At 37.8% G+C, this 14,116-nt stretch overlaps 1 protein-coding gene across 2 annotated transcripts in view; it reads right to left on the bottom strand.

Annotated features, from left to right (window-relative positions):
- Positions 1 to 14,116, bottom strand: part of REPS1 (RALBP1 associated Eps domain containing 1) — a 46,841-nt gene that overhangs the window by 30,153 nt on the left and 2,572 nt on the right. For both annotated transcript variants that reach the window (XM_010137110.1, XM_010137109.1), the window contains exon 3: positions 5,607 to 5,760. In XM_010137110.1, the coding sequence (XP_010135412.1) occupies positions 5,607 to 5,760 (154 nt within the window). The remainder of the gene's footprint in view (positions 1 to 5,606; positions 5,761 to 14,116) is intronic.

Raw genomic sequence — 14,116 nt, 5'->3', positions numbered from 1 at the left:
AGGAATGGTATGGAAAGAACTGAGACCAACTGCACCCCCCATCCTGTGTTCCCTCCATGCACTGAGCGGGGAGGAGGGGTAGGGTGAAAGAAGGGAGGGGTGGGGAGAATATGTACTTAAGATCTTGTTGTTTTCTTACTGTTCAACTCTAATTTTGGTGATTTGGTTATGGTTTTGTTGTTGGAATTGATTTTGTTTCTTCTAGTCAAATCTGTCTTTTGCCCATGACCGTAACTGGTGCATGAACCCTCTCTCAGCCCTTGTCTTGACTCTTAAGTAGTTTAATTTTCTTCTCCTGGGGAAACAGAGTGACTGTGTGGTGCTTAGTCACCAGCCCAGTCTAAACCATGACTTTGGATTTGTGCTGGAAACAGTGCTGATAAAACAAGGATGTTTTAGTTACTGCTGAGCAGAGCTTGAACTGAGTCAAGGCCTTTTCTGCTTCTCACTTCACCCCACCAGTGAGTAGGCTCAGAGTGCACAAAAAAGGGAGAGGACACAGCTAGGACAGCTGACCCCAACTGACCAAAGGGATATTCCACACCATATGGCATCATCAGCAGCATAGAAACCTGGGGGAAGAAGGAAAGCAGGATGTTCAGAGTGATGGCATTTGTCTTCCCAAGTAACCACTGGGCATGATGGAGCCCTACGTTTCTGGAAATGGCCGAACACCACTGGCTGCCTGCCGATGGGGAACAAGGAATGAATTCCTTGTTTTGCTCTGCTTGCATGTGCGGCTTTTGCTTCACCTATTAAACCATCTTTATCTCAACCCATGAGTCATCTAACTTTTACCCTTCGATTGTGTCACCTCAAGGGGAGCAAGTGAGTGGCTGGATGCTGCTTAGTTGTTGGCTGGGGTTAAACTACAACAGTGACTGTATCCAAAATTGCTGAGAATACAGGTAGTAAATTTGACAATGCTTTTTGTCCTGTGGTTCTTCAGTAACCAGCCTAACTTCAAAACACTAGAAAGAACCATAGGGAACAGCTCAGTCTCTCTCAGCACAAGGCTAACTGTAGGATTCAGGCAAGTCTTTCCTGTCTCTCCTATGGATATGCCACACTAAAATTTTACTTGATACAGTGCCTCTCTGCCCCTCAGACACTGACATAATTACCACTAACACGTGTTTACTCTACCTTTAATTCTCCCAACAATCAGTCTTCAGTTCAATTTGTACCCCACTTAGGCCAGCACCTCTTCCAAAGCAGCACCTCGACAGTGATGGAGATGCCAGTAGCATCGTCATATGAATACTTTATTACAAGTATTTTAAGAACTGTTTCCTTTCTCCCCTGTTCCAACAACCCCAACAAGAACACTCTTTGCTTTACTGTTCCTGTTACTCACTTTGTGATGCAACATTTTAGGACAGGATGGGAAGGCTGGAGAACACTGCAGAGAAAGTTTACTTTATTGGCAATCCAGGCGTGGTCACCTGGATCTACACACATACTCATGGACTGCCACCAGTTGGTAACTCAATTCTCCATCATTAAAACTACATCTGAATTAGAGATAGTCACCCCTCACTTTTTTTTTCAAACTACAAAAACCTCGAACACTGAGGTAGAAGTGAACATGTAAGAAAACTGTGACAGAGGAAACTCATAACAATCAGTGTATTTTTATTTTATGACTTACAACCCAATCAAGAAACATCCTTCAAGCGTCTCTATGCTTTTCTATCAGTGAGAACACCATTAAGAGCACTTTGAATGGAGAGTGAGCCTAAGTCTAACTACCAGATTTGAACTAGCTGCTGAAGTCTAATGCATCATGTTTAGTACGAAGAACTAATCTGAACTCCTGTGGCTGGAATACCTTACCAACACATTGATAATTTGTGGAAAATGTGATCATTTTAACCTACAAATCTAAGTGCAAGAAATTGTCTGGCTAGATACATCTGAGTAGCTTGTACTTTCCAATAACTATACCAGTGTGGGTTTACTCAAAAAGAACTAATAAGAATCACAGAATCATTTTGGTTGGAAGAGACCTTTAAGATCATCAAGTCCAACCGTTAACACTCAGCACTGGCAAATCACCACTAAATCATGTCCCTCAGCACTTGTCTTTTAAATACTACTAATTATCTTTTAAATACTTCCAGGAATGGCGACTCCACCACTTCCCTGGGCAGCCCATTCCAGTGCTCAGAACCCTTACAGTGAAGCAATTTTTCCTATTATCCCCTACCACCAATCTGCAATGAAACAAGACCAGAAGGTGAGCACAATTTTGGCACCAAGATAAAATGCCGCAGAGCACTTCCCTCCCTGAATCATGTCCAGGATAAGTGTAATCCTTAACTTGCAATAAGGCTAATTATCAACAGTTTTTTTGAAGCAGTAACTAGGAGACGAAGGACTATTCCGTCCCCTGAAAGCACAGTAAATCTCATGTCTTTAAAGATGCAAGTGAACTGTTAGCATAGCAGACATGTTCCACTTCTGTCAACAAAGTTTTCTGGTTCTTGATTGCATGAACTACAGCAAAATCTCTCCCAACAAGGAAAAGAAAAAAGCCTGGCTTAGGGCTGCAAGTTCCCATACATATTCAGACATCAAAACAGAACTTTGATGTCATGCCAAAGAAAGCTAACAGAGATCCTATGAACAGAAGACCTCTTTTTTCTTACTAGTTTGAAAATATTATTTGTATACTACCAATACAAATGCTCTGCTTCCAGTCCAAACAGACAAGGTAATAAAAATAATTTCTAGCCCCTATTCTGACATGGCACTCAAGTACCATTTTAAGTGGGGAAGGGGTTCTTTCTCCCCCACGTTTGTTACCATCAGCATCCTTGTAGCAGCTGAAGCTGTACTGCAAAATGAGCTGAAGAGGTAAAAGTGTAAAGTACTCTTTTTTCCTCTCGTAACTATAGGAACAGGAGGCTCTCATCTCATCTGCAATTCTGTTTCCTAGGGGTTCAGTCATCTGCTGCATTTTTCTATGAAGACTGATCCAGATCAGAGATGAAAGCCAGAACTGGGACATAACAACACGATTTTTGAACAGCTTTATATTAAACTGCTAAATCAAAGACATCTGGAAGACTCGAGAAACTCAGGTTCTAATAGAATTGACTCCAACATTTAAGAATGAGACCTACACTAATGACAAACTTCATTCTATACAGGTGATGTTTGTCACTGGACTTTTAATTCCTGCTATTAGAGTAAAATACATGCACCCTTTGGGGCTCTCTTTACAAAACAGCTTGAAGAAATACGGTAGCAAGTGCTGGCTTCTGATTTCTTCTATGTATAAGCACACTGAGCTTGCCATGACAGTGTCTGCATCCAACTACTTGTGAAGCATCACTAACGCTATCCTGCCTGAATTACCGGACAATGTGGTGGCAAGAAAATTGTAAAATCCAAATCTTTTTGCTCTGTTGAAATGAAAACAGGTTTTCTTCCTCAAGAAATTGAGGACTACAGCTGTAAGTCATGCTTAAGATTTCTCATACTAGACAAGGTGTAGGATTTTTAAAAATAACAATTGAGTCTTTATCTAATAATTATTCTACAGCCCAATTTGATACAGAAAGCAGTACTTAATTACGTTCATGATGAGAGTACAGTGATGCAGTGGAGTGTCTTTACTATGCATACATAAAGTTTAAACGCATCTTTCTCCGAACAACAAAAAAGATGTTGTGATTTTTCTCCTTCTGTTTTCAGGCAACATGCTGTTTACTATTAGACCCATCAGAAATATTTTCATACTTGAGGTTCCAATGCTTTCAGCTGACAACCCTATTACCCTCAAACTTTTCACATAATGTGAAATAGAAGCAGAGAGACCTGGGTTCTTATTTTTCTTGGATCACAAGTGAAATGGCATAGTTCTACCCTAAATCCTACTGAAATAAAAATCACATACTTGGCAAATTACCTGATTTCTCAAGAGTATATTGCAGTGGAATCAAGATGAGCTTGCAGTGCTGCTTTTAAAAAAAGTAACCAACAGTCTGTTTCTACCTAAATGTCAGCAGAACATAATTTTTCTACAAAATACTATTCTTAAAAAGCAGGCTCAAGAGGGGAAAAATAATGACAAACTGTCTACAATATCTGAAATTCAAAGGAATAATTAATTGTCTGCAGTTCAAAAGAATCACCCACAGTGAATCAGGATGACAATGTTTAATATATGAAAATCCATTCTATCCTTAACATTGGCAGAACAGACAATCCTTCTATAAGAGTATATCTGAATCACTTTAATCACACTATGAATGTGTTTCAGTATGGAATATAAACCTGGTGAAGTTCCAAAATATTTTCAAACTACTGAAAAATTTATCCATTAGACATCACAGGGAAAGTATTGTCAAACTTAAATATTAACATGGTTTTACAACTTTATTCTTATTGAACTCTTCAACAGTAGGAACAATTTGCATACTTTCCTGGAGTCCTTGACTTCCTAAGTTAGAAAAACTTCACAAGTTGGAAATTGGCTACAAACCTGTATTGCAGCTTGCAAGAAAATCAACTAAACTATGCAAGAAAAAAGTCAATAAACTGACCACTAGAAACCACAATACCTAGACTGAGTCCATAGAAATGATTATAAATGTAATGACTAATCTTTATTTTTTTAATTCTGAATTGACTGGCACTTACTAGCAAACAACATTAAGGACACTAGCATACAACCTCTGCATACAACCCATTTCACTTCTAAAATAAGTTTTATTTCCTTATCCAACCAAGTCTAACAACAGAATCCCTGGACCTCCATGGATGCTTCTAACTACAGAATGACATTAAATTGAAAGGGAACAGATCAATTTTTGAATATTACAACTGAAACAAAACAACCAACCAGAGTTCAATCTGAAACTACAGCCTACAAAGTGTTACATATTATTTAGTAGTATCATCAAAAACCGCACCTGAATCAGAATTGCTCCACAGTTCCCAAATTTATTAAGTCTATCAGATATCAGAAAAGAAAACAGAACTTTTTGAAATACAGGATATTAAGGTGAAAAGCTTTTAAAATCTGAGCATAGCGATACCCCAGCAGGGAGGGTCTTCATGTTAAACGAAGAACAGTAAAGGATGAAAAGCTTTCCTGAAACAAGTGGTTCTACCTTGACAGACTGCAGATACAGTAGCTTCAGTTATTCTTACATAAACTTGGAAGAAAGCAAAAAACCGTTAAAGAGAATTAGCTGTTTGGACAGTTCATCTAATCTACCAGAAACAGAATTCAAACAAACAATACATTACCTGCTATTCTCCCTTGAGCTCCCCATGTTTTGGGGTATATTGACAGTTCCTGCACCTTTTCAATAGGATGTCAGTTTTGTGTTAGAAAACTTTTCACCGAGAAACTTTCATACCTCCTTCCCTCCCACTAAACTCTAAGCATTTCCCATACCACACTAAGAAATGGATCTGCCATATGCAAGACCACAGACTCCAGGGTGCTACCATCAACATGAACATTTGCATCCGCAAGAAAGTTTCCAGGACTCGAAAACACAAAGATAAACTGCACTAAACTCATTGAATATATTTAAAAATTCCACAACTTTGGGTTACAGCTGAAGCATAACAGAAGACATTTATACCTGGTTGTGCTTCACTAAATGGAGCCCAAAAAGGCCCAGGTCCAGCAAGAGGTCGTTCATTATTCCCTCCGCTGGGATGGCGGTTGTGCTTCCTCCGTGTATGTGGAGAGGTTGGTGGGGATTGCTGTGGTGAAACAACTGGAGATGTGGACTCCTAATAAAACAAAGGAACCTTTTAAGTTTTCTACTAAATAACTAAATACAAAAAAGCCTATCTAAAACCATTATTTCTAGGAACAACCATCACTGCAGTTAAGGTCTCGTTTTAGAGTGAAAGTTTTAATAATTACCAAAATGAGGGAACAGGAAAAGTCTGTTCACTTCAAACAATGTCATCTAATATATTTTTAACTTGGCACTCAAGACAACAGCAATGCCAAGTTAAATGACTTAGCTACAAAGGAAACTATTATTTTCACTTGTGATAAAAGTTACATTTGAACCCAGGTCTCAAAAGAAAAGATTACTTACTGTACAACTTATTATCATACCTAATTTTCATCAAGTGATCCACAATCAGTTACTTTCATTTAGAAAACAAACCAGAATTAAACATTTAAAAAAAAAAAAAAATCACTAGACGGGCCACTTTTTTTTAATACACAAAACCACAGATGTAATTTTTTCAAAGAATGATGCCATCTAGGTTATCCTTCTCTGCTGTACAAATTACAAGGTAGTTGTAATTTGATGTTAAGTGAGCTTCCGTTTAATCCCATATTGAACTATATTCTCCCTGAGAGGCAGGAAAACAGAGAACCAGATGTGCAATTTCTACCTGGAATCATTTCTCATGAGACATTCAGATTACCAGATTATTCCGTTTCAAATAAAATACAAAGGAAAAATCATTTATATTGTATAAAGGAAAGTATTTATACAGTAGAAAGTAATTTCCACCCTATACCTAGATATTTTTAAATTCTTGTTTGCCAGATCTCCCAATTTGAATAAACTGTATTAGTGAAAACAAGTACAATAAGAAAGCAAAGCTTGGACTCCAAGTTTCCTAAAAAGTAAAAACAAAACTAAAAATTTCAAAATCTGTTTCAGCAGTAGGAAAAAAAAAAGTTCGGTATTCCATGTTAACAACTGCTAACATACTACCAAGGACAAACAGCCAGACTGACTGTAGGCTTCCACACAATTTCCAAAACTGAACTGAATTACTCTGCCGAATATTCAAAGGTCATAGTGCTTTTTCATCAATATTACATCTGCAAAAAAGTTAGTGGGGAAACGCCATAAACAAGCTTTTCTCCCTGCAAGGTACATACTAATTCTACATGAACAAAAAAGGTTTTATAGGGCCATTACTTACTAACATGTTGATGTAATCAACTTTCACCTTCTCTTGCTCTTTGATTTTCCTATTTCCTGGGATAGAGGACCAGCCTGGTTGATTCCACAACTGAGGTATTTTCTGAAAGTTGTAACCATCAAGGCAGATTTCCTTACTTAAGTTCTTAGTTTCCTTAAGTAAGTTCTGTCCCAGGACAGAATCTTCCACTCAAAGCATTTAAATGATGCCCATGTGTATTGGCAAAAAGTGTTACAAAGCGGTAATTCACTTCAACTTTTAATTCAGGAACCAGCTGACTGCACAAAGTCACTGTCTTGCTACAGTACTTCCACCAGTTCAAGACTTTTTTTGTTTCAGTTACACACCTCTCTGAAATTTGCCTTAAGATTCGTCCTCCTAGCATCTTGACAAGAAACTTTAGGTGACAATACATTCATATCCTTACAGGTACATTGGGGCAAGAAGGAAAGGAATCAGGGTTATCCAGAGTGCCACTTGCAGGCTGGAAGCTAGAACTGAGGTTAAATGGTCAGTCCACTCAGCACAGTGCAACAGGTGCTGATGATGCATCCTTGAAATCAATGAAAGGCTTTCTCTCCCACTGGCTTTTACACAAGCCATCTTTTATCAAAAAGATTTGAAGGATGGGTGAATTTTTAGATGAAATACCATGAGTAAACCTAGGAAAAGCTAGGCTTGATCACAGACAATATTCACCTACTCCAGTACTCTTACTCTAGTTAAGTCAGATGGCCCAGAAAGACACAGAAGAAAACATGAGGCAGATAAACATATGATGGTCTATCTACAGGAAACCACTCACTACTTTGAGTGACTGCAAGTGAATATTAAAACTCTTGACACATGACCTCATGAAGCAGCCTTGCCCTAACAAAGCTGACAACCGTGACTATTCAGTAAGCCTCTGTGTAACACTGGGCCCTACGGTCAAGGCATAGGAAAAAACAGGAACCATGATCCTCAACTTCAATTCTTCTAAATGTTTACTTTACATGTGGTTCACGTAATTCTGCAAAGCATCTAATAATGGTACTCAGCTCATGAAAAGTACAAGCAGTACAAGTTCCAATCAACGTTAGATCAGAATTCTGAACACTTACGTATTTCTCACAACTGATTGAGCTTCAGCTTACAAACTCCAAAATCATTAAACCGCAAAAGCACGTCATCAGCTGTGACGCCAAAAAGCTTGCGGAAGAGGGACAAGCCACATCTTCAGCTTTACTGCCATTACAAGCCACAGACTCCCAAAACAGTCTGAGCCAAATTTAGACAGCATTACTGTGGCACCATCTTTCCCTTGTGCAGTTCCAGTCACTTGTGTATCAACTCATGGCATTCATTGATCCAGCTTACTAGAAGCTTAGGAGAGCTAAACTTATTTTTAAAAAAATATGTGTATATATATTTACATACACAGACAAGTAAACACATATATAAAATGGCTTAGCCAAAACACTGATGGCTTGATGGAAATGCAAAGAAGGAAGATGCAAGCCAAAAAAAACTGGGGAGGAGGTCAGGCTACAGAAACACTGACTCTCATTCAAAAGCAGTCATGGGAAAACAGAGCAAGTAGGGGTTTACTGAAATGGCAATTACACACAGATTCATTCAGCCCTTTTATGCAGGTTAACATCAACTATGTATCTGCCTTCGCAGTGGGTAAGAAGCTGTCATTTTCATATACTCATGCCTAGAAAACATGGTTTGTTGTACCAAGTTTCCACTTCAATTCTGCATTGAGCTTCACACTTCAGTAAACAGAGGCAGAATGTTCATTAGACCCACCTCTGTTCCTCAACTACACCACACACTCATAAACTGAGACTGTTTTGAGAGTTTATGAGAGCGTATGTTGCAGCTGAGGAAGCAAGGTTGTTCACTTTCATCTTTATTAATAAAAGAAACTAGATTTGAAAGCCTGAAATATCTGGGACCAGATTTTTTGCTGCGAGTATTAGGGTACAGAACCTAACTTTACTGAGAACCCAACTTTATTGCTCTTTAAAATCCTAACACGTAACAACTACAACAGTTTGCCTTATTTGGGTTACTGGTAACTTGGTGATTTTGAATTTCACCAATTTTAACAGAAGTTATCCACCTAATCTCTTCAGGAACTTTGACAGTTTTACTCACCATCTGCATACTGTAGTTGATGCATTGTTTATTAGATCAGCTACTATTAAAATCTTTTGATAAACTGATTTAGCACTCTCAATGCAGTTATATGTAAACATTTAAAACACTAGCTTATTTTCTCTCCAGACAAACCCGAATAAGAATCATAGTAAACCCCAGAACTTTGTAAGTGCTATCTTAAAACATTTTCCTCTTTACATTATTCCAGAAAACAAATCTAAAAACATGTTGATATAAATAGTGAATAACTATTTAACATTTTCATGTTAAAATAAACTGCTGAGAACATTCTTATAACTAATAAAAAATTAAGGTTATAGCTAACAGGCAAAAATTAAGTATGTCAATTTAAAAAAAACATATTTGAAGTTGTAAAAAAGCATGAGTTTTGTCCAACTGGATTTACAAAACCAAATCTCTAAGAACAACTCAAAACTTGTGACTTTTTTGGACTGGCAAGCAGTTGCTAAAAATAGCATGTTAATTAAAAAAGGTGATATAATACATGGCTCTTAAAGAAGAACCTCAGTGAAGATAAGTCAAAACAAACTGGCGTTAGGCAACACAATACTGTGCTAAAGCAACTCTGGAGAGATCTCAAACCTCAAAAGGGCATTGCAAGCATACACGAGTCAAAGGAGATTATAAACCTTTTCCTGGATCTCACACCTCAGGCCAGAAGAAAGCCTCCTAAGGAGAATTCCAGAGACAATGAAGCCAGACATGGTATCCGAAGGGTAGCTCTAAGGGTGCTGTGATCCAGGTCCTGATACCACACAGCCTGCATAAGAGTCAGGGAACAGATCCATCATGAAGAAAGATTATGCTAGAGATGGTAATTGCATTGCAGAACCCATGTTTTTGTAATCAACTAGCATTCATACTGAGGAACAAAATATCCCAGGTTGAACGTGAACATCTCCACATGCAGCACTACACACTTTTAGAGAGGGACTTTGTGGTTCAACCAATTAAAATCTTCTTAGTCTGACCTCAACAGTTTGAAAGGTTTGCAAATAGGTTTTGAAGAAAATAATAATTAAAACCACAGAAACAAATGGAAAAGGGGTCAATCACAGTATGGGAAATTTTACTTTAGTTGACTGCTAACTATTTTTGTGATTTTTCTCAAAGGAACTGCGCTACACTTAACCCAAACCTCAGCATACTTCAGTAAGGTGCCATACAAGTTAATTACAACAATGTGGAGATTAACACAAGAATCTAAGGAGCAAAAGAACTGGCCACAGAAGGAGCAAAGCTAGACTGTATTAGAATGGGAACTATGGGATTGAAGGGAAGGTTCTAATTATGCTCCTGAATGTCTGATACTTTAAGTAATTATGCACGCCCAACAGCATGCTGAAGCATTCTGACAACAAATCTTAAGGAGGCAGTTGGATGGATTCCTTTCAGGACACAGGTAATAGTAAACTATCAAGTTTTAAGATAAAAAATACCGTTTATTGCATAGTGGAGATTAATAGCAAAGTGCATAATGAGAATCAATCAGCTGAAATCAGAAGACTGGATGCACAGGTCAACTACCAGACCACTACAGTATGTCAAATATGACAGATTTGCTTTATTCACAGCTGCTAAGGTAAATGAGGTGAGATATATCAAACAGAAGTAGGGAAGTACCCTACAAAATAGTACCAATACTGGTGAGATCTCATTTGGAACAAAAAATACAAACCTAGTAAAATACTTCCAATAAGAACAAATTCAAATTGGATCAAAGGCAGAGAAGGATTATGAGGATTACTGGTAAATACTCTGAGATGAAACCAAGACTGTGGATTTTTTTGTCAAGCAAAACAAAGCTAAGGGGGAATACAATGGTTTTCTAGTAAATACTGGTGGTGTTCTGCTGTTTAAAAGAACAGGCATTACCTGATCTGGGTAAAGTTAAGGGGCAATTCCCACAAATAATCCACTATATTCCTACTAAGGCTCTGGAATAGTTCTCCCCAACATGGCCAGTGTGGATAAAAGGTTGCGAATTTCAAAACTCATTATCTAATGTAATTTCTCACAATTACAGAGGATTAGACTCTTATGACACAAGAGGTCTTTCCCAGTTCTGTGGTCCTAAACAATTTACTTTATACCAGATATATTTTACCTGGAACTGCCTGTTCAACCTACTAACAGAAGCACACAGAAATGGACTACTGGTAAAATCTTAAAAGAAAACCACACAGCTTCTCAACTAGTTAAATAGTTGAAATGATCACATTTTGACTGCTACAGGTGCCAAATTTGAGCTGTCCCTAATGCTGCATTGGTATGGCAATAAATCAATAGAATCTAGAGTGCCAGCATTATGCTTAGTGCACACATAGGTAGATGAGTACCTTCAGCTTTACCTTTTATTTTCACCTGGATATAGCAAGGTTCAGCCTATGAGCATTTGCCAGATACATGTTTTTTCAGCTGTTAGAGCCTCAGCATCGACTGAAACTAGCTCCCTCCCTTTTCCAGGAAAAGGTGGCAAGCCAGGTGAAAGAATGCTAAAGCAGTAACTGATCAATGCCTGATCACCCTTAAACACACTGGGAAAAGTAGTTACTTTTTGGCTTTAACAACAAAACACAAAATGTCCGCAGGCAGTATCTAACGGACTGATACTGAAAACATATAGTCACTTGCAAGTTATTTTCAGAAACACAAAATACTTCCTAATCTCAACATTGCAGCTGCTTCTAAAGAAATTGTTATCAGCATTTTTTTTTTTTTAAGGAAAAAGACACAAAAAGCCAAAAAGTTTCTGTCTACAATGACAGCTCCTAATTCTACTACGAGGATTTCTTTTTTAAAAAAAAGCACAAGAACTCAATGGAATCTAGATTCTCAAGACTGGCCTAAATTAACATTTCTGGTATCTTAGCTGCTGCTACAAAGGTATAGAGGTATGTCTATACACTGTGGGTAACATTGCTTGTATAGATTCTACATTGTCAGCAGAAGTGCTCAAAACTACTTAGATTCTATTATTTTCAGCAGAAAAAAAAAAAAAAGTATTTCCCCCCAAAGTTTCATCTCCACTAGGACGTGCAGTCAACATGCCATCTAGTAAGTGACAACATCTTTCATTATTTGGCTTGACTCTTTGAATCAGTTCTGCAGCTTTCATGACAGCTAGGTCCGACTTCAGTCATCTTCAATCAACACTAACAATATTAAAAAGATAGCCCTGGCCAGAAGTTTATATATGTAGATAATACTTAGCCATTATAAACTAAAAATGTCACCACAAAAATGGCTAGAGACAAAAAAAGGATTTTACTGAACTTAGCTCACACTTCATTTAAAAGATTACCTCATTTATAGGTACACACAACCTGATTGCCACTTCCTGACACCCTGCCTCCAAGTGAAGCTCCTTGAAGGGCATTGCCAAAATAATGCACTGATAAAGAAATAGTTTTAGCTGGGACATTTCATTAGAAAATACTTGAAGTGAAATTCAATTACATAAATTATTAGTAATTGTATTAACCTACACATGACAAATCTCACCAATATAGAAAGCTGCAAGTGAATGAACTGTTTTTAAAGACGAAGATATATGATTTCATACAAATAATATTTCAGCCCAAGTGTTTTATGAAATCAACATATTTTGAAGTGCAAGGCATATTATCAAAGCCAGTAAATAGTTTAAGGAAAAAAACGCGACCAAAGCCAAACTCAGTAATGGAGTAGCTAACAGCTACATGACAAGCTCTAAGAGTGAAATACCCAAGTTTAACTTTGACACTTAAATTCCTCTAGAAAACAGCGATCCCTAGGAAAACGACATGCTGTCATTTACTTCTCAGACTTCAACCCTTCTCATTCCCATCACTGAAAGAGGTGGCATATAATGAGAATTCAGTCTGAATCCCTTTCTGCATTTTATAAATCTGAGTGGTATCTCCAGGTAAATACAACTGGATCAGCAATTTCTGCAAAAACATGCATAAAAGCTATAGTCACTTCTTGGAAAATAACCTAATCAGAGTATTTATGTGGTAAGCAAGAAATCTGGGCTCAAGCCCCTTTCTCAGTTTGTTTCTAACGTGGTGCCTGAATCAATAAACATTAGACTAGAACACGAAGGCTGCTTGAATGGATTCATTGTACAGTCAGAAATGTAGAATCAGCCACAGAAAATGGAGTTTTACAACAGGTTGCAAAATCAGACAACACTTCCACAATGTTCTATACCATGAATACAGCTTAAAACTGATGGACTCAATGCTGTGTGGTCTGTTACAATTTGCCCCCAGTCTGTTTTCTGAGCCAGATCTCTCAAAGAACTTATACACAGAGTTTCTTTAGTCTGGTGATCCCGTACAGCTTTGTGTCAAAGAAGGATACCAAGCTGCTCCTATCAGCTAAGATGGAGAAATTAAATTTGGACACTTATACACCTTTGTGATTATGTGACTTCTTTATTCAGAATCTGAAGACCTCAAACACCAGATTTTTTTTGTTGTTGTTATTTTACAGTTACACCAGTCAGATTTCTGTATCAAATTACAGCTGTTTACCAAATAAACTCAACACCAGGATGGAAGTACACCACCTGTTCAACCAACTAAAACCCAACCATCAGATGGAGGAAATCTGTGATTGTTGATTTCTTTATGAAGCACTGGGGAGCTCTTTCAAACATACCTATTCAACACTAGACAACGACAAGGTACCTTCAGATCTACTGCCACCCCGTCTTTTCATTACAGTCCCCATGTCCAGTTTGGGAGAAAGGAAGTAGCAGCCAAACACTGAGTATGGATGACCTCTGGTAATTTGGCTTTTCTTTGTATCGATCAGACTGGGCTACTCCCAGAGAGACTAATGTTTATGGGTGACTCTCTGATTCCCAGAGAGACTATGGGATTCCTTACAAAACATGCCCAGAAAAGATCATACCATGGGAAAGAAAACAGGTCACTCAGCAGTTATGCACAGACACCCTGCAAAATTTGATATTTGTACTCCACGTTCTTGCTTCTAGAAAAGAAAATCAGAAAAGATTTCTCCATAGAAA

The sequence above is a fragment of the Buceros rhinoceros genome, unplaced genomic scaffold (genome assembly GCF_000710305.1).
Source record: "Buceros rhinoceros silvestris isolate BGI_N320 unplaced genomic scaffold, ASM71030v1 scaffold7915, whole genome shotgun sequence".
Taxonomy (NCBI): Eukaryota; Metazoa; Chordata; class Aves; order Bucerotiformes; family Bucerotidae; genus Buceros; species Buceros rhinoceros.
This window is presented reverse-complemented; position numbering and strand designations above follow the sequence as displayed.